The sequence below is a fragment of the Elephas maximus genome, chromosome 3, assembly GCF_024166365.1.
Source record: "Elephas maximus indicus isolate mEleMax1 chromosome 3, mEleMax1 primary haplotype, whole genome shotgun sequence".
Lineage (NCBI taxonomy): Eukaryota > Metazoa > Chordata > Mammalia > Proboscidea > Elephantidae > Elephas > Elephas maximus.
The window spans coordinates 98,557,842-98,574,782 of record NC_064821.1 but is presented as its reverse complement, the minus strand read 5'-3'; the positions used below and the strand labels follow the sequence as shown (position 1 = coordinate 98,574,782).

Sequence of the window (16,941 nt, the reverse complement as noted above, 5' to 3'; positions counted from 1 at the left end):
TCCAATTATTAATGGATGTTTGCAGCTGTTTCTTCTCATTTTGAGTTATGCCACATCAGCAAATGAAGGTCCCGAAAGCTTGACTCCATCCACGTCATTAAGGTCGACTCTACTTTGAGTAGGCAGCTCTTCCCCAGTCATCTTTTGAGTGCCTTCCAAGCTGAGGGGCTCATCTTCCAGCACTGTATCAGACAGTGTTCCGCTGCTATTCATAATGTTTTCACTGGCTAATGCTTTTCAGAAGTAGGCTGCCGGGTCCTTCTTCCTAGTCTGTCTTAGTCTGGAAGCTCAGCTGAAACCTGTTCTCCATGGGTGACCCTGGTGGTATCAAAATACCGGTGGCATAGCTTCCAGCATCATGGCAACACACAAGCCCCCACAGTACAACACACCGACAGACATGTGGGGGCCCCTAGGAGTAGTAAGGATTAATGAGCTACAGTGTTATTAAAGTACTTGGAAAAAACAAAGACAGTTGGGATATGAGCTGTGTCACTGAAATATCTTTGAATATAACATGTAGTTAGTAGGGTTTTCTGTTTCGCCACCCAGAACCAGCAGCACAGTGGTCATTTAATATAGCAAAGGCATAAATTGTCCCTATATGTTTATCCTATATCCTGCCCATGGAAGCAGCAGTCAAGAAATCAAACAACATATTGCACTGGGCAAATCTGCTGCAAAAGAGCACTCAAAAGTGTTAAAAAGCAAAGACGTTACTTTGAGAACTGAGGTGTGCCTGACCCAAGCCATGGTATTTTCAGTTGCCTCATATGCATACAAGAACAGAACAATGAATAAGACCGAAGAAGTGATGCCTTTGAATTACGGTGTTGGTGAAGAATATTAAATATACCGCAGACTGCCAGAAGAATGAACAAATAAATATGTCTTAGAAGAAGTACAGCCAGAATGTTTCTTAGAAGTGAGGATGGTGAGACTTTGTCTCACATACTTGGGACATATTATCTGGAGGGACCAGTCCTTGGAGAAGGACGTCATGCTTGGTAAAGTAGAGGGTCAGCAAAAGAGAGGAAGACCCTCAATAAGATGGGTTGACACGGTGACTGCAATGATGGGCTCTAGCTAGCAACAATTGTGAAGATGGTGCAGGACTAGGAAGTGTTCCATTCTGTTGTGCATACGGTCGCTATGAGTCAGAACCAACTCTGGCACCTCACAACAACAAAAGATATCCTGCCCTCTTTGTGTACTATGTTTTTATGTTGTTCCTCAGCCTTGTCATGACAGTACCAACAACAATAACAGTAATAATAGAACAACAAAGCAGCTGAGGTTCTTCAGCGCTTCTTGTGTGTTATGCCTTTACATGGTGCTTTAGATTTTTTGTGTTTAATCCCCACAGCAACCCTATGAGGGATATCATCCCTGTCAAAAATGAGGAAACTAAGTACAAAGAGATTTAATACCTTCTTCCGGGTCTCACAGCTAGTAAATGGCATCATAGCCAGTGTGAGAATACAAGCAGCCTGAGCCCAAGCCTATGTTCTCATCCCCTGTCCCCCACCACTTCCCCTGTGGTAGGGTTTTAATGTCCTCTGGACAGAAAGATCCAGAGGCATGAGACTAAAGATCACAGAGCGTCACTGTGATCTAGAAATGCTTATGAATTTCTAAAGGAACATTGGGATGGAGGGGGCACTCCCAAACTCTGACTCATTTATCCAGAAAGACTAAGCCACCTAATTCGTGAATTCAGACAGGTTTGTAAAAGAAAATTAGAGTATAGGTCCTTGTTTTTCTAGCAAATGGTGTAATCCCTTCCATATGGGTTGATTCTGCTTGGCATAGGTGGCATTAGCCATTATTTGAGGACAGTTGTTAGAGGAACAAAAGTATATTGGTCCAGTGTCTCTGCAGAGGAAGCCTTGGGCATTTTATTCCTATACTATTTATATTTTTACCTCTTTGAAAGATTGTCTTGGGTGGGGGACACCAGGAATTAGGAAATAGGTAAACATTTTATCTTATTGTCTACATGTCTGGCTTTCCCACTAGACTGAGGAATCGAGTCTTCAGTTCTAAGCTGTTGTGTACGTGAATCTTGAGAGAGTCACCTTACCTTATGGGTATTTACTTTATGAAATTACCACCAAGTGAGATTGATTTGTGTTTTGTTTCTTTGGTCTCCTAAAGCACCTGGTATATTTAAACAAAGGACGCCCATTAGCATTGCTCCTTCCAGCCCTCTGCTGCCCCTCCACAAGGAAGTAGAAGCCTTATTGTTCTTGTCTGAAGGGAAGCCTTACCTGTTAGAGGTATGTACTTGTTATGCTAAAGCCATTTTCTTTTTATTTTAATTATTTTCTTGTATTTGAGGAAAAATGCCTTTTGTTACTAAATTTTGCATATCATTGTAATGAAGAGTATTGTGTGGCCCATCCTCGATCTGAGTGAGTCCCTTCCCCTTCCTCCCAGAGCTACCCTGTTAAGAATTGACTCTTCTGATCCTTTCTCTGTTACTTGATTTACATCTACGTGAATCTATGAACAGTATATCATACTGGTTTTTAAAATTACATCCACAGTACTGTGCTGTATACTGCGCCCCCAACTCAAAATTATGTGCTTTTTTGGATCTATCTGTAATTATAGGCAGTCCCTGGATTATGAATGTCTCCAGGTTATGAACTTCTGTACAAACCTTATGTTCAACCCGTAGTTATGAGCCAACCCCTGTAAAGCCTGTTATATTAAAAACATGAGATAACATGCAATGGTTCATAATAAGCAACAGGTGCTACTTTGCAACACACACCAAGAAGTTATTATTAATGTATTATTATATTAAGCATGTATCTGAAAGTGTTTCTTTTATGTTTTTTATGCATAGAAAGGTACACTATATATAATGCAAGCATCTGATTATGTTAGATATGAACCATACCTAAATGTTTGGACTTAAGTACAAATTGGAATTAAACACAGATTTAGGAATGGAACCCGTTCGTAATCAGGGGACTGCCTGAACTTTAATCTCTTGGGATATTTGCTTTTGAAAATCTGATGAAAGTGATTCTCTCCCAAAAAGAAGGCACATATTTCCGCAAAATCATTTTAAATTTCAGAAAGGCTCAGACACCCCGAAATTTATTCATAGGCCTCTAGCAGTTAAGAAACCCAATTTGAGACAATGTTGGTGATACTGGGTAAATTTCAGCTAAAGCCAATTATCACAGATTGACTATTAACTGTGACCTTAGGAAAGGTTACTCCCATTTTATCTTCCTCTAGGTAATGTTCGCTTTGCGAGAGTTGACGGGCTCGCTCTTGGCACTAATTGAGATGGTGGTGTACTGCTGCTTCTGTAATGAGCATTTTTCCTTCACCATGCTGCACTTCATTAAGGTAAGACCTCAGCCAAACCTAGTGATAGCCTGCTAGTCCTTGGTTGGGGCTTCAGGAGAGCACTTCTTTGTTCCCAGGCAATAAACTTCTTAATAACCTTATTGTTTTTCCTAATCAAAAAATAGTATAGCCTTGTTTTAGAAAATGCAGGGAAATAAATGAATTAAAAAAAAAGAACTCATCCCACCATTCATTGACAATCAGCATGAACATTCTCTTGTGTTTCCTTATTATTCCCTATGCGTGTATTTTGACATAATTGGGATTTTATTATCTTTATGATTTTGTGTCTTTTTTCACTTGAGATTAAAATAATTATTCCCCATATCACTCAGAGTTATCTGTGATCCTATTTCATCCTCTCGTGTACTATAATTTACGTAACCATTCCTTTCCCAGTAGTGCACATTTGCATTATGTTCATTGTTTATTAAGAATAATAGTTAAGAATAATGCTGTGATGGCCATTATTATGCAAAAAAATTTTTTCTCAATTTCTCGTTATTTCTATACACAACATTTTAAAAATCAAAAGTAGTTTTTTTTTCCCCCACTTTCTGAAATAGTGTATAGTTAATTATGAAGCTTTGGTAATTCTAAAACCTGTTGCTGTCAAATCGTTTCTAATAGTGACCCTATAGGACAGAGTAGCACTGTCCCACGGGGCTTCCAAGGCTGTAATCTTTACAGAAGCAGACTGCCTCATCTTTCTCCTACAGAGCAGCTGGTGAATTCAAACTGCTGACCTTTCAGTTAACAGCTGAGCACTTAACCACTGCACCACCAGGGCTCCTGTTTTTGTTAATATAGAAACTACTGTAACTTACATTGCACTTACTGGGTACCAGGCACTGTTCCAAGCATGTTAATATTTAATTCTCAAGTAGTCTTATGAGGTGGATAATATTATCACCATTTTACAGTTGAAAAAGAACGGAGGCACAGAGTAACTAACTTGCCCAAGACCACACAACTATTAAGACGCAGAATGGATATTTAAACCTGGCAGTCTGGCTCCAGGGCCCGTGCTCTTAATCTGTTTACCTACCCTTGTAGATATTACTAGAAACACCTGTAAACCTCATTACTTTTTTTTTTTTAATTTTAATTGTGCTTTAAGTGACAGTTTGCAAATCAAGTCACTCTCTCATACAAAAATCTATACAAGCCTTGCTATATACTCCTAATTGCTCTCCCCCTAATGAGACAGCACACTTCTTCCCTCCACTCTCTCTTTTCGTGTCCATTTGGCCAGCATCTGACCCCCTCTGCCCTCCCATCTCCCCTCCAAAGAGGAGACGCCGACATAGTCTCATGTGTCTACTTGATCCAAGAAGCTTACTCCTCACCAGTATCATTTTCTACCCCATTTTTCAGTCCAATCCCTGTCTGCAGAGTTGGCTTTGGGAATGGTTCCTGTCTTGGGCTAACAGAAGGTCTGGGGACCATGACCGCTGGGGTCCTTCTAGTCTTAGTCAGACCATTAAGTCTGGTCTTTTTATGTGAATTTGGGGTCTGCATCCCACTGCTCTCCTGCTCCCTCAGGGGCTCTCCGTTGTGTTCCCTGTCAGAGCAGTCATCGGCTGTAGCCGGGCACCATTTAGTTCTTCTGGTCTCAGGCTGATGTAGTCTCTGTAAACCTCATTACTTTTTAATCTTCATTTTTAATTACTGGAATAAACATTACTTTATTGTATGTCAAAAATTAAAACATACAACATCCACTTTGACTACCACCAACCCCTCTTCTCCACCTTACCCCAGGGACCAACATTGTCATGTTGCCTGTTTCCTTCCAGGCCTCTCTCTGTGAATTTATACCATGTGTGTTAGTTTGTGCCCACAGAATTTCTGCCGTACTTTCTCACCTGCCCCGGTATTTATAATGATGGCACATCTGGTATTAACAAAGGAGCAGGTGATTAGTGGACTGTGTTTGTAGGTCCTTATTAAAATTGTTCTGCCCTCAGCCTTTTCTGTACAGACCTGTATCAGAGATTGTTAATCCCTTCTGTTTACTGTTCACTAATTATCTGGCCTTGGGCAGTTTTCTTCCTCTGCAAAACAGGAGGAAATGTTACTTGCCTTCCCAGCTTGTGAGGATTCAGGGAGGTTATGGAAGGTGCTTACTTAGTGCTGTACCTGGCACCTTGGAAGTGTGTGTTGTAATATGATGCCCTTTTCTACCATGTATGTGTATAAATGTATTAAAGTTCCCAAAGGAGTATGAGTTTTATAACCTTACTTTCTTCACTTGGTGTATCTAGGGAAATTTTTCTATTTCATAAGCTGACTTTTTTATGTACTTCTCTCATAGCATACTTACCTCAGAGCATTTTCATTTGCGTTCTCATAGCTACACCAGCCTTTTCTGGAACATAATAGGATATGTATAAATAAAATACAAACGTAAAGTTGGGCCTGTTTAGTGACTTAAAGTTCTCCCCTTTCTTGTATTCCTTTCTTCCTCCGTCCTTATTCATAATTTCACAGTAAAGCATCACAGAGTATTGCAGCTGGAAGAGTCCTCAGAGATTATTTATTTCATCTCTAGATTTGGTATTTGGGGAAACTAAAACTCAGAAAGGGGAATTACACTTGCCCAAGGTCAGCCAGATAGCAGTGGAACTAGGGCTTGGGTCCAAGGTTATTGATTGTTTTTCCACTGAAGAGTTACTGGAATTTTTATGCTTCTAAAAACATTTCAGAACCAACTAGAAACAGCTCCACCCCATGAATTAAAGAATACGTTCCAACTACTTCATGAGATTTTGGTAAGTCATAAATGTTGTGGTTCACTTATATTCAGATATGTATTAGTAAGCGTGTGTTTATAAGTAAAATGTCAGGTGTCCTTTTTATTGTTTTTCCATTTATTTGGTCTACATTTATTGAATCTCCATAGAGGTCAGTCAATATGCTTTATTGATTCAGAGGTAAGCTGTAATAGAATTCTACCTCATAGGAATGCACAGCTTAGTGAGGGAGCCAGACAAGTACATAAGCGATTACAGTGCAGAGAATGAAGGCCTATGAGGCCTTAACTATAGATAAGGCACTGTGCTACCCACAAATATTGTATCATTTAAACCTCATGCTAACCCTCTGAGGTAAATTACTGGCTCTATGGTTTATCAAGTCTAAGACACCATGATTTTATAAAGCACAATTATTTAATGGACTACTAAAAAAAATTATAAAAGCCATTAAGCTGTAAAATCTAATTTTACAGTTATAAGATACATCCCAGTTTCAGAGATGTGAAAAGCAGGGGGCAGAAGTCAGTTATAATCAGTGAAATACACTATTACTGGAAACCGGCTTAGCGAAGTCAAGTGATTTTCCCCAAGCCACCTGGCAGTAAGCGGTAGAGCCAGGATTTGAGCCTGGCAACTGGCTCTAGAGCTCATGCTCTCCCCCAAAATGCTGAGTTGCTGAGTGAATTGTAAGTATATGGTATGACTAGAAGAAGGAGTGGGGGGGCTGACTCGAGTTTGGGAAAAGAAACTCCAAACCAGATCACAAAGGACTTCAGGTACCAATGCTAAGGCGTGTGGACTTTTATTATAGGCCAGTGGTCCTGGTGGCCACATTCAAGCCTATAGGCTTGTTTTGCTTGGCTCACAGCCTGTTTTCCTTGATTTCTGAATTTCTGCCTGCCTTGAAAAATCAGGCACATATGGTCGTATTGGCCCCATTTCCTGCATGCCACAGTCGACCAGAGCAGTAGCAGTGTGTTCTCTCTGAATGCGGCGTGTGTTTTCCAACTCCCCACAGTCCTCACTACCCCTTATTTTCTGATACTTAGCCTACATTGTTCGTTTTGGTTGTCTTCCTGGCCTCTGTAGGCATTTAAGTCTGCAACCCCTGCCATCTGTGATGGGGAACCATGGAAGGGTTTTAAGCTGGGGAGTGACATGACCCAATTTGTGCTTTAGAAAGATCCCTCTGAAGGAATCTCTTTGAAGGGTGGGCTAAAGAAGGAAGCAAGATCGGGAATTGAGAGACCACATAGAGTTCATGGCAATAATCTGAATGAGAAATAAAAGGGCTTGCACTACAAAGGAAGCAGCAGGACTAGAAAGACCAAGAAGCTTTTGGGAAGTGAATCAAGAAGTTTTGAATTGATTATTACAAATTAATGAGAGATACTAGCCCAAAGGCTCCTTAGAGAGGGACTGTGTTCCCTTTAGATGCCAGATACTTAATATAGACCTTGGCACAGAGCAGGCATTTAATAAACACCTGAATAAGGAAATCCATCATACATGCCATTTATAAAAAAGCTTTTCTTTCTGGTCCTTTACCTCCATTTGGTCCTAGTGCTTTTACAAACTTCGGAAGATTATTAATTCTCAAAGGTAGGACTACATTATTCATCTGAACAACAACAGACTCGTATAGATTACTATACTGTGCACAGTTTATTGCTAAGCACTAGGAAAATAGTAATGAGGAAGACCCAAATCCAGCCCTTCACAAACCAAAACTTTAATACATTTTTAGTAAACAAGTTAAACCGTAAACCTCCTATCCTTAGGATCTTGAAATATGCTTCTTTGTAACCCACAAAGAACTGTAGATGGAGTTCATATATAAAGATAGGAAATGATTGGATCTTCAAATATTACTTAATGGTTTTTCATCTTTAAAATTTACGATATTTTTACAATATATGGCGATGACATATTTGTTTATATTGGTTTTTTTAAGTTAGAAACTAAATTAGTTACTTGAATGGAACTATAAAGAAGCACCGGTGACCATAACATACGTTCCTCCTTTCACTTACCAACCTTTGTTTCCTTCTTTTCACAGGTCATTGAAGATCCCATACAAGTAGAACGAGTCAAATTTGTGTTTGAGACAGAAAATGGATTACTAGGCAAGTATGCCAGGCTTAAATGAAGATGGCAGTGGTGAATATGTGGATCCGCTGCTGTTTTAGCCAGTCTCCTCACTGACAGGTCTGCTTCCTGCTGCCCCTCCCTGGCTTAGATCAGTGAATAGTACATCCTAAGTCTTGTCAGGGCCATTGGATTCCCACATTTTAATCAGGAGAATTAAAGCCGCACGGGATCTTACCACCCTGAACGCTCCCACTTTTCATCGGCAAGATGCACCTTGGGGTCCTTTTAGCTGGTAATATAAGATCCAGGGGTCCTGTGACCTTTTTAAGTAAGCTCAAGGCTACTTTCTGTTTCAGGAAGCCTGTCATTGCACTCTGCAACCATTGGGAAAGAAAAGACCTAAAACCACAGGCTCAGGTTGTTGCCCAGCATATGAAATGTGATTATCTTTTTACACGTGGTATGACTTTACCCAAATTTCTGTTGTCTACTCATAAAGGTGTGTTGGCAGGGCTTCCTTTTTCAGAAAGCTAAATTGGCTTTAATAAGCTATTTATTAGAAAAGGTTTGGTTTTAAAAAAATGTTATTCAACTCCCACCATCTATCTACATTTCCAGTTAATCTGAGTCATTTTAGATTTTGTTATGAATTAAGGGGAGATTTAGGGCCCTCTTATATTATGAAGGATCCCTGGTGTAGTGGTTAAGAGCACAGGCCGCTAACCAAAAGGTCAGCAGTTCAGATCCACCAACTGCTCTTTGGAAACCCTATGTTGCAGTTCTCCTTCATCCTGTAGGGTCCCTGTGAGTCGGAATTGACTTGACAGCAATGGGTATATTATCAAAAGGAGCCCTGGTGCCGCAGTGGTTAAAGCAGTCGGCTCCTAACCAAAAGGTTGGAAGTTCAAACCCACCGTTCCATTCCACAGGAGAAAGATGTGGCAGTCTCCTTCTATAAAGATTTACAGCCTTGGAAACTCTGTAGGGCCACTATGAATCAGAATCAACTCGACAGCGATGGGTTTGGTTTGGTATATTGCAAAAATGAGACCTAAGGTAAAAAAAATTCTGTAGCCACAGCTTTCCAGGCCACCCGACTTGGAATGGTGCACTTAGAGCAGTACCCATGCTTTTAAAACATGTGGACTGTAAACTTCTCAGGAGCAGAGACCAGAGTTTACTTATCTGTAAATCTTTGAAGCACATAGCAGGGGCTCAGGAAATACGTGTTGAGCTAAACTAATACCGTAATTTTCCATCTGTCAGACTAAAGTGCTATAACTAGTGTTCTCTTGGTAGCTTGTTGTATGGAAAAATCTGGAGGTCTTTAGGTGAATAATCAGCTGGTATAAATTTTAGTTCCTTTTCAGTTCCTCTAAAAGCCAAGCTTTCACCACCCTGGGTGTTTCTGAACACTATTTGGAGTAGTGTTTCTACCCATTAGAGTTTGGGGGATCCTGCTGAGTCGAGTACCACTATGCTTTGAGCTGTTCTTACCTGCTTATCCATACAATTCATAAATTTTCAGAACAACAGAGCTTGTTATTTAGACGTGCTTTCAGTGTAGTGTTTTATTGTTAACATTTCCTCTTCTCTTCACTTAGCTTTGATGCACCACAGTAATCACGTGGACAGCAGTCGCTGCTACCAGTGTGTCAAATTTCTTGTAACTCTTGCTCAAAAGTGAGTACTGGCTTGAAATGCAGGGGGGAGTGCTGTTTGAGTTACAAGTCAAATATACCTGGGAAAAATTCTGCCTTGTCTCAGGACCGAGAGAGTCTGACTCAGGTCGTGTTTACTTCGAAGGTACAGAAACATCTTCAAATGATCCCACAAGGGATGAAGAGAACCATCAAAAGAGTAGCAGATCTTGTAGAATTCAAGAAAAAAACCTGAACAACCCAGGCTGTATATAGGGAGGGCAGGAATCAAAGCAGATTTGGGGACCTTAAAATAAGAGGCCTTCACTCAAGCCCTCTTTCATTATTGAAAGAGCCACTAACTCTTTCAGACTCTAGGTCCTCAATTTCAAAATAGTGTCTTAAGAAATCATGTTACCTATAGCTGTGGAGCACTAATGAACCCAGGTTCTGTGCTAAGGACTTGTCCTATGTTATCTCATATAACCTTTGCAACAACCTTATGAGGTTAGGTATTGTCATTAGTCTCATATCACAGGTGGTTTAAGTGACAGGCCTGGAATCATAGAGGTAGTATCTGAACACAGGTTGGTTGACTTCAAAGCGAAGGTTCTCGATATTAGAAGGGACCTTCGTGGTTAGCTAGTTCAACTCCCTTATTTTGTACACAGGCGAACAAAAAACAGAGGGGTGTGTGATAACCCAAGGTTATTGAGCAGACTACACTGCCATCATGGACTCTTTCACCAAGCCTTCTTTATAGCCTAATTTATTCTGCTTCAGATGTTTTCTATTCTTAGGCATGGGAATTGCCATCCTTAGATTTATTCCAAAATAAGAATGAGAAATCTGTTGGGCATTTGAACTTTCTAAACAGATACGAATTAGAGCCCATTTGAAATAATGCATGAACATGCGCCGTCCAAACGGTGTAGTATTGTGGACACAGATGGCTATCATCCTACTATAATTGGGGGTTCATTAATTAGGCTTGATATTAGCAGCATGTCATCGTAAGTATTTGCCTAAACGGTGACATTTCTAAGTAGTATTGGGGCCAGATGGTATGGTCTGATACCAGCAGATACTTAGTCCAAATAGCAAAGATAATATTAAAAAACCAAAGAAATCTTTATGTGCACTTCCATATCCATCTTACACACACATTATTGGCAATGTCACCCTCAGCATTTTTCAAATGTGAAGAACAGCTTTCTAGATATGCAAATAAAAATGGAGGGGGGGTCTCTAGGGCCATGCTTTAAAAATGTTTTCCCCATAATTTCATTCCTTTGTTATCATTCAAGTCATAAGAATTAAAGACTAATTTTACTATATCCAAGGAGTTTATTCAGTATATAACAATTTGTTGTGGAATTTTCGTTCTGTTTTGTTTTTCATCTTCCAGCTGAATTTTAATAGAACTGAATTTGGAAGTTAGAGAGATGGAAGACCTTTCACCACACATTTACCTTTTAGTGCCTTTAGAGGTTTAAACCCTTGAATGTATTACCTATGCAAACCAAAAAAAAGGAAAAATTTAATATAAAAATAACTGAATTTTAATGCAAGCAGCATGCATGTCAGAATAAAAGCACTGTAGGTTAAACGAGTACAGTTCACAGAAAGCATTTGACTAATAAAAATATTCTTCAATAACCAGGTGTCCGGCTGCTAAAGAATATTTCAAGGAGAATTCCCATCATTGGAGTTGGGCTGTACAGTGGTTACAGAAGAAGGTAATTGAATTTTGAACTTTTCTGACTATGTCATAACAATCAATAATAGCGCCTCTTTTCAGGAAAAAAATCTTTTAGAGACTGACCTTAAGGTATTTTCAGACTTCAGACATTTTAGTATAGTTGATACCTGCCTTTGTCATTAAATTAGTGCCTTAATGCATGTGACTTAAGGCTTTAGGTTGAAAAGTAGGAACGGTTATGTGAGAAGCAGTGTTTTGTTGAAGCCTTGAGAGTGGAAGTGAGTATTCCGTGAAATCATCTCCTGGTGGAACAGAAAGTCTGGGTAGATTTTATGTCCACTTTCAGCTGTATTTTAGATGCTTGTTTATACTCTAATATGGTAGAAATTGCAGAGTCACGTGAGTTATTTGTCATCTCTGACAAATTTTTGACTTTCATCTCAGATGTCAGAACATTATTGGACACCGCAGAGTAATGTCTCTAATGAAACATCAACTGGAAAAACCTTTCAGCGAACGATTTCAGCTCAGGTGAGGATTCTCTTTCAGTTTTGTGTGGTTTGTAACCCCTCACATAGGCTTTTCAGTACGTTTCTTGGGAACCTCGGCCTCAAAAAGAGGGGTATAGATTAAAAATTAGAAAGAGCAGGAGAAACTATTGAATCTATGAAAAGACAGCAGATTGTTTTACACTTGTGCAAATCTGTGCAAATCACTTGCCTAGAAGAAAAGCCTCGGGTTGGTCAGTTTGTTCTCACCATAGAGCCGAGGTTGAGCTGTGAGCTCTGAGCTGTGAAAGCCCCACTCACATTGCTCCCAGGGTCGCCCTCCCCGACCCCATAATTGCTGCTACATGTGAGCACCCCCTGACTTTTTCTTCTTGTGTGTAAATCTCCTACAGGACACATTGGCATATGCCACAGCTTTGTTGAATGAAAAAGAGCAATCCGGAAGCAGTAATGGGTCGGAGAGCAGTCCTGCCAATGAGAACGGAGAGAGGCATTTACAACAGGTATAACTGGAGGGCATGTCAGCGCGTGAAAGAGCAGTGCCTGCTCTTAAGTTTTCCAGAAAGAATTTCCGTAATTAGAAAAAAAATATCTCCTCAGGGGTGTGCATCTGGAATCACTAGCTCCGCCCTCCAGTCCGTTCTCGGGCTGGGTACCCTCTGACCTGAGAGTATTCTTGGTGTAAGCAGAACTGTTCATAAGCTGAAATCTCAGTTTGGGACTCACTAACAGTATGCTACAAAGCTACATGGTGTTGCAGTGTAAAATTAACTCAGGGCTTTAGGTATTCTCTGTCTGGCTATCAACTTGGAGATAGTCCTCACAAAGTCAGGCCATAGAGTATCCATTCTGGCTTGTTCCAGCTTGTTCACCTCATTCTGCCAGGTTATAAAAATCACTCCCTCCCTCTTTTGTTTTTACCAGCCTTCCTGGACACATGGACCCCTGAAAGGAAGGGCCCCATGCTATCGAAGCATACCTGTTTTTATGTTAAAAAAAAAAGGGGAGGGGGGAATTTTTCAGTACTGATCACTATAGTAGAAAAAGGAAAGAAATGTGTACTGAACACCTACTACGTGCAGAATAATGAAATGTCAGTGTAACTGCACTGATTGTGTCTTCCCTGCTAGTCTGCACCCTTCTGTAGCAGCAGTCTCCTCAGGAGCCCAGCACAGTGCCTGGTACAGAGTAGGCCCTCATTAAATGACCGTTGATGTTGTATGCACCTTTTTCTTTGTTTTTAACATTATCTTTCAAATCCTTATAAAAGTCTTGCAAGGTAGCTATTACTCTGATTTTACAAAAGAGAAACTGCGGTTCAGCATAGTGATAGGACCTACCCCAAGGTCACTCTCAGCAGTTTACCTCATCACGTACTTTATTTGCAGAGAATAAAAAGTTATTGGACAAGAACTCCTGCAGCTACTGGCCCCCAAACTTATACCCCCCTCGCATCTGCACCAGCCTCAGTCTCTTTCCTATTACAGTAGGGGAGGCTTCTCTCCTGCCCCAAGGCCTCTAGGTCTCCTTCCCTCCCACTTCTTCAGAAACCTTACATTCTGTCTTCATCTCTCTCTTTGGTATCTTGAACCTCTCCTTTGAAAAAGGACCTCTCTTCCTTCTTATCCCCTGTCCTCTTTCCTCTTCTTCACACTTGAACTTCTCCAAAGAATTATATACCTAAATATCTCCTTTTTTTCTCTCACTTTTTTTTTTCTTCAACCTCTTCTAGCCTAGCTCCAACCCTCTTCTTTCCAACTAAGCAGTTAGGGTGACAAGTGACTTAATTTTCCAGTCCTCATCTTAATTGACCGCTTGGTAGAATTTGACACTCCTGGCCAGTCCTCCCTTTTGAAACACCTTTTGCAGGGTTTCCATGACACCTTGCTGCCCTGGCTTTCCTCTAAGCCCTCCAGCTGTCTTTTCTCAGTCTCTTTTCCGGTTCAGCCTCCTCTGGACCACCAGAAAATGTTCCTCAAGGCTCTTTCCTATATGCTGTTATCCCCCTCTCCCAGTCCTTTCTCATCCACACCCACAGCCTCAGTTCTTCTGAACGCCAGACCTGAACATCAGCTGTCTTCTTCTTGATTTCTCCACTTGATATATCTCAAAGACACCTCAAACTCAGCATGTCCCACCCATCCTCACCAACCCCACCAAAGCTGTCCTCCTTTAGTGTTCATTGTCTCATAAGTGGTGCCCTGTCTACCATGGCATCAGGGCAGACGCCTGCCCAGCAGTGTCATCAAGTCTGTCAGATTGGAGGCCTTTTACACACCTGCATCTGTCCACTTCCACCTGTGTAAGTACCCTAGTCTACTGGACCTCTGGAAGAATCTCCCTGCCTCCACTCTTGCTTCTCTCCAGTTCATTTGCTTATTAAACTTTTGATGGTTTTCCATTGCTGTTGGGATAAAAGCCAAAATCCACAATACACTCCTGCTTGTTCTGACCCCTACATAACTCTTTTTCCCCTACCCTCACCCCTCCTTTTCTGAATTCTAGATACAACAGTCATCTTTTAGTTTATCAAATACGCTTTGTGCCTTCCCACCTCAGGTCCTTCCCATCCACCCCAGCTCCCACTCAGCTTATGTGTCACTTCTCCAGAGAGACTTCCCTATTCTTCCTCCCCACCCCCACCCCAGCTAGATTGTTCCCAAGGCAGATGGTAGGCCACATATTTGGTGACAGAGACAATTCCAACTGAGAAGTGACCCAGGCCCATCTTTGGCATCTTTGGCACGTACCTGGCACAGAGCGGCATCCGCACAACCAGCCCGTCCACTTTATCACACGGCTCACCCTGCATTCTGGCGCCTGCCTGCGGGGTCATGTAGTGAGTGACATTGTGACCTTAGTCAAGTCACTGGGTTGTTTCAGTGACTAAATGCGATCTTACAAAGTGTAAGGTATTATCATCAATATACCTTATTACCTTTGATAGACATTGAACTGAGTTGTTGGGTGAGGACATGTCTAAACCACAGAACACAAGCCGGTTGGCACAGAGGGACATGCTTCTCTGGCTGTGGCGTACACGGTTTGCACTCCTCCTCCCCCAGGGCTCCGAGTCACCCATGATGATCGGCGAGTTGAGAAGTGACCTTGACGACGTGGACCCTTAGAGGGGTGCTCAGACGAGACGAGGAGTCAGCACAGTCAGGATGCTCAGCACCTTTTTCAGATCAGAATCTCACCCTTCAGACCTTAGAAGGGCCTGGAGACTGAACTGGGAGAACCTCCATGACCTTGGAAAGCAGCGTTTTTAAAAGAAAGCACTCTTTGGCCACTAAAAGGTTTGGGAGCTGTTTGGCAGTGAGAGAGCTCTGACATGTGGACCAGCTGCCCCAGGGGGGACAGTCTACGCGTGGATTAACATTTTTGTGGAGATTTTAGGAAATTAAGCCGGAGGCAGACTTTTTTGTTACATGAACATACAAGAGAGGGTAAAGCTGTTGCTTTCTCTATGATGCTACAAAAGAAATTCATTTGGTTTTTATATTTAAAAAAAAAAAGCAAGCTGCCTTTAGATGTGTGGGGGCAAATTTTTAATCTTGCAGTAACATTGACTAGGAATATCCAATTTAAAATAATGTAAAGATATGTGATAAAATTCATTTTCATTGTAAAATATTAGTTAAAGAATTCAGTTTACACAGACCTTTGTATTTAATATGTCTCCCTATTTGTACAGAATTTCAGAAGGGTTTGGATAAAAGCTCTGGGCATAAGCTTGGATCTCAGGGAAATGTTACTGGGATCAAAAATTGGAAATTACTAAGCTCTTTAAAGTATTTTTCTGATATAATTGAGATTGAAAAGAGCAATAAAAAAATGCTGTGTTCTCCAGAAGTACAAGGTGCATTCTTAATAACACCAGTCACTAAAGAAGCTATGAGTTGCTCCCAAAACAAATTTTAAAAACACGAAAATAAAAAGCACTTTAAGATATAATTTTATTGCAGTTTGACTTCCTGAAATCATCATTTAATGCTTGGAGACATATTGAATAAACTGTAGTCTTACATTATGTACTCTGCAGTCATTTCCTTTTGCCTAAAACAAACCCTTAATTACTGAAACCCTTGATATTGATTATATGTGAAGTTAAACATTTGAATTGGGAGACACCACTGTGAAAGTTTCATAGTAGTTTTAGTGCCAAGGAGGAATTTAAGATTTTGTTTCTCCTCTGCGTGACTAATTAACACTGAAAAGACAGGGACAAGGCTCAAGGTTTATTTTTTCCAGAAAGTCATTGAACAACCATCCGTTTAGTTGTATCTCCCAAGTGTGTAGCCGCACCATTCACTCAATTCAGGTTAGTCACCAGCTCCTTTTGATGTTGCGGGGTGTGGGGATGGGGATGCCAGTATATTCCCTGGATTTTGTATTTTGAGTTCCCCACACACATTTTCAGCTCTGTTTTGCCTTTAGTTACGTCTTCTGCCTTATTTTCAACTCATCATGCACAGAGCTAGGGCACCCTTAAGAAGTGCCAGGTGCCACTGTCATTTTGGTTGGCCAAGTCAAAGAGGCACAGCCAGCCCCAAAGTGCCTTTTTGGTTGCTTTTGCATTTTGTACGGACATGTGACAGGACAGACAGCTTTTCATTGCTGCACACTTTTCATACGCCAGTCATTTCACTATGGAACTGCTGGAAGTTACTGTGCCATCAGGCTTTAACTTGTAACTCTGTAACTTCCTGCAGGCTAATCATGGCTGTTGTCAAATACACTGGGTGGGTGGAAGGGCCCGGCATTTAAGAGCGTAACTGGGTCCTTGGAGGAATGGACGGAGGGAATTGGCAAGTTTTATATGGTTCAGTGTTCTCACATTTTCAAATGTGATGTTTTAAAATTGATTT

The 16,941-nt window shown here is 41.0% G+C and overlaps 1 protein-coding gene across 4 annotated transcripts in view; it reads left to right on the top strand.

Moving 5' to 3' along the window:
* The window catches only part of USP24 (ubiquitin specific peptidase 24), a 168,984-nt gene extending 152,957 nt beyond the window's left edge, over window positions 1-16,027 (top strand). For all 4 annotated transcript variants that reach the window (XM_049879349.1, XM_049879351.1, XM_049879347.1 and 1 more), the window contains 9 exons: window positions 2,158-2,279; window positions 3,256-3,369; window positions 6,078-6,143; window positions 8,188-8,250; window positions 9,820-9,902; window positions 11,523-11,598; window positions 12,006-12,092; window positions 12,463-12,573; window positions 15,136-16,027. In XM_049879349.1, the coding sequence (XP_049735306.1) occupies window positions 2,158-2,279; window positions 3,256-3,369; window positions 6,078-6,143; window positions 8,188-8,250; window positions 9,820-9,902; window positions 11,523-11,598; window positions 12,006-12,092; window positions 12,463-12,573; window positions 15,136-15,198 (785 nt within the window). In that variant the 3' untranslated portion in view covers window positions 15,199-16,027. The remainder of the gene's footprint in view (window positions 1-2,157; window positions 2,280-3,255; window positions 3,370-6,077; window positions 6,144-8,187; window positions 8,251-9,819; window positions 9,903-11,522; window positions 11,599-12,005; window positions 12,093-12,462; window positions 12,574-15,135) is intronic.
* Window positions 16,028-16,941: the final 914 nt, after the last annotated feature.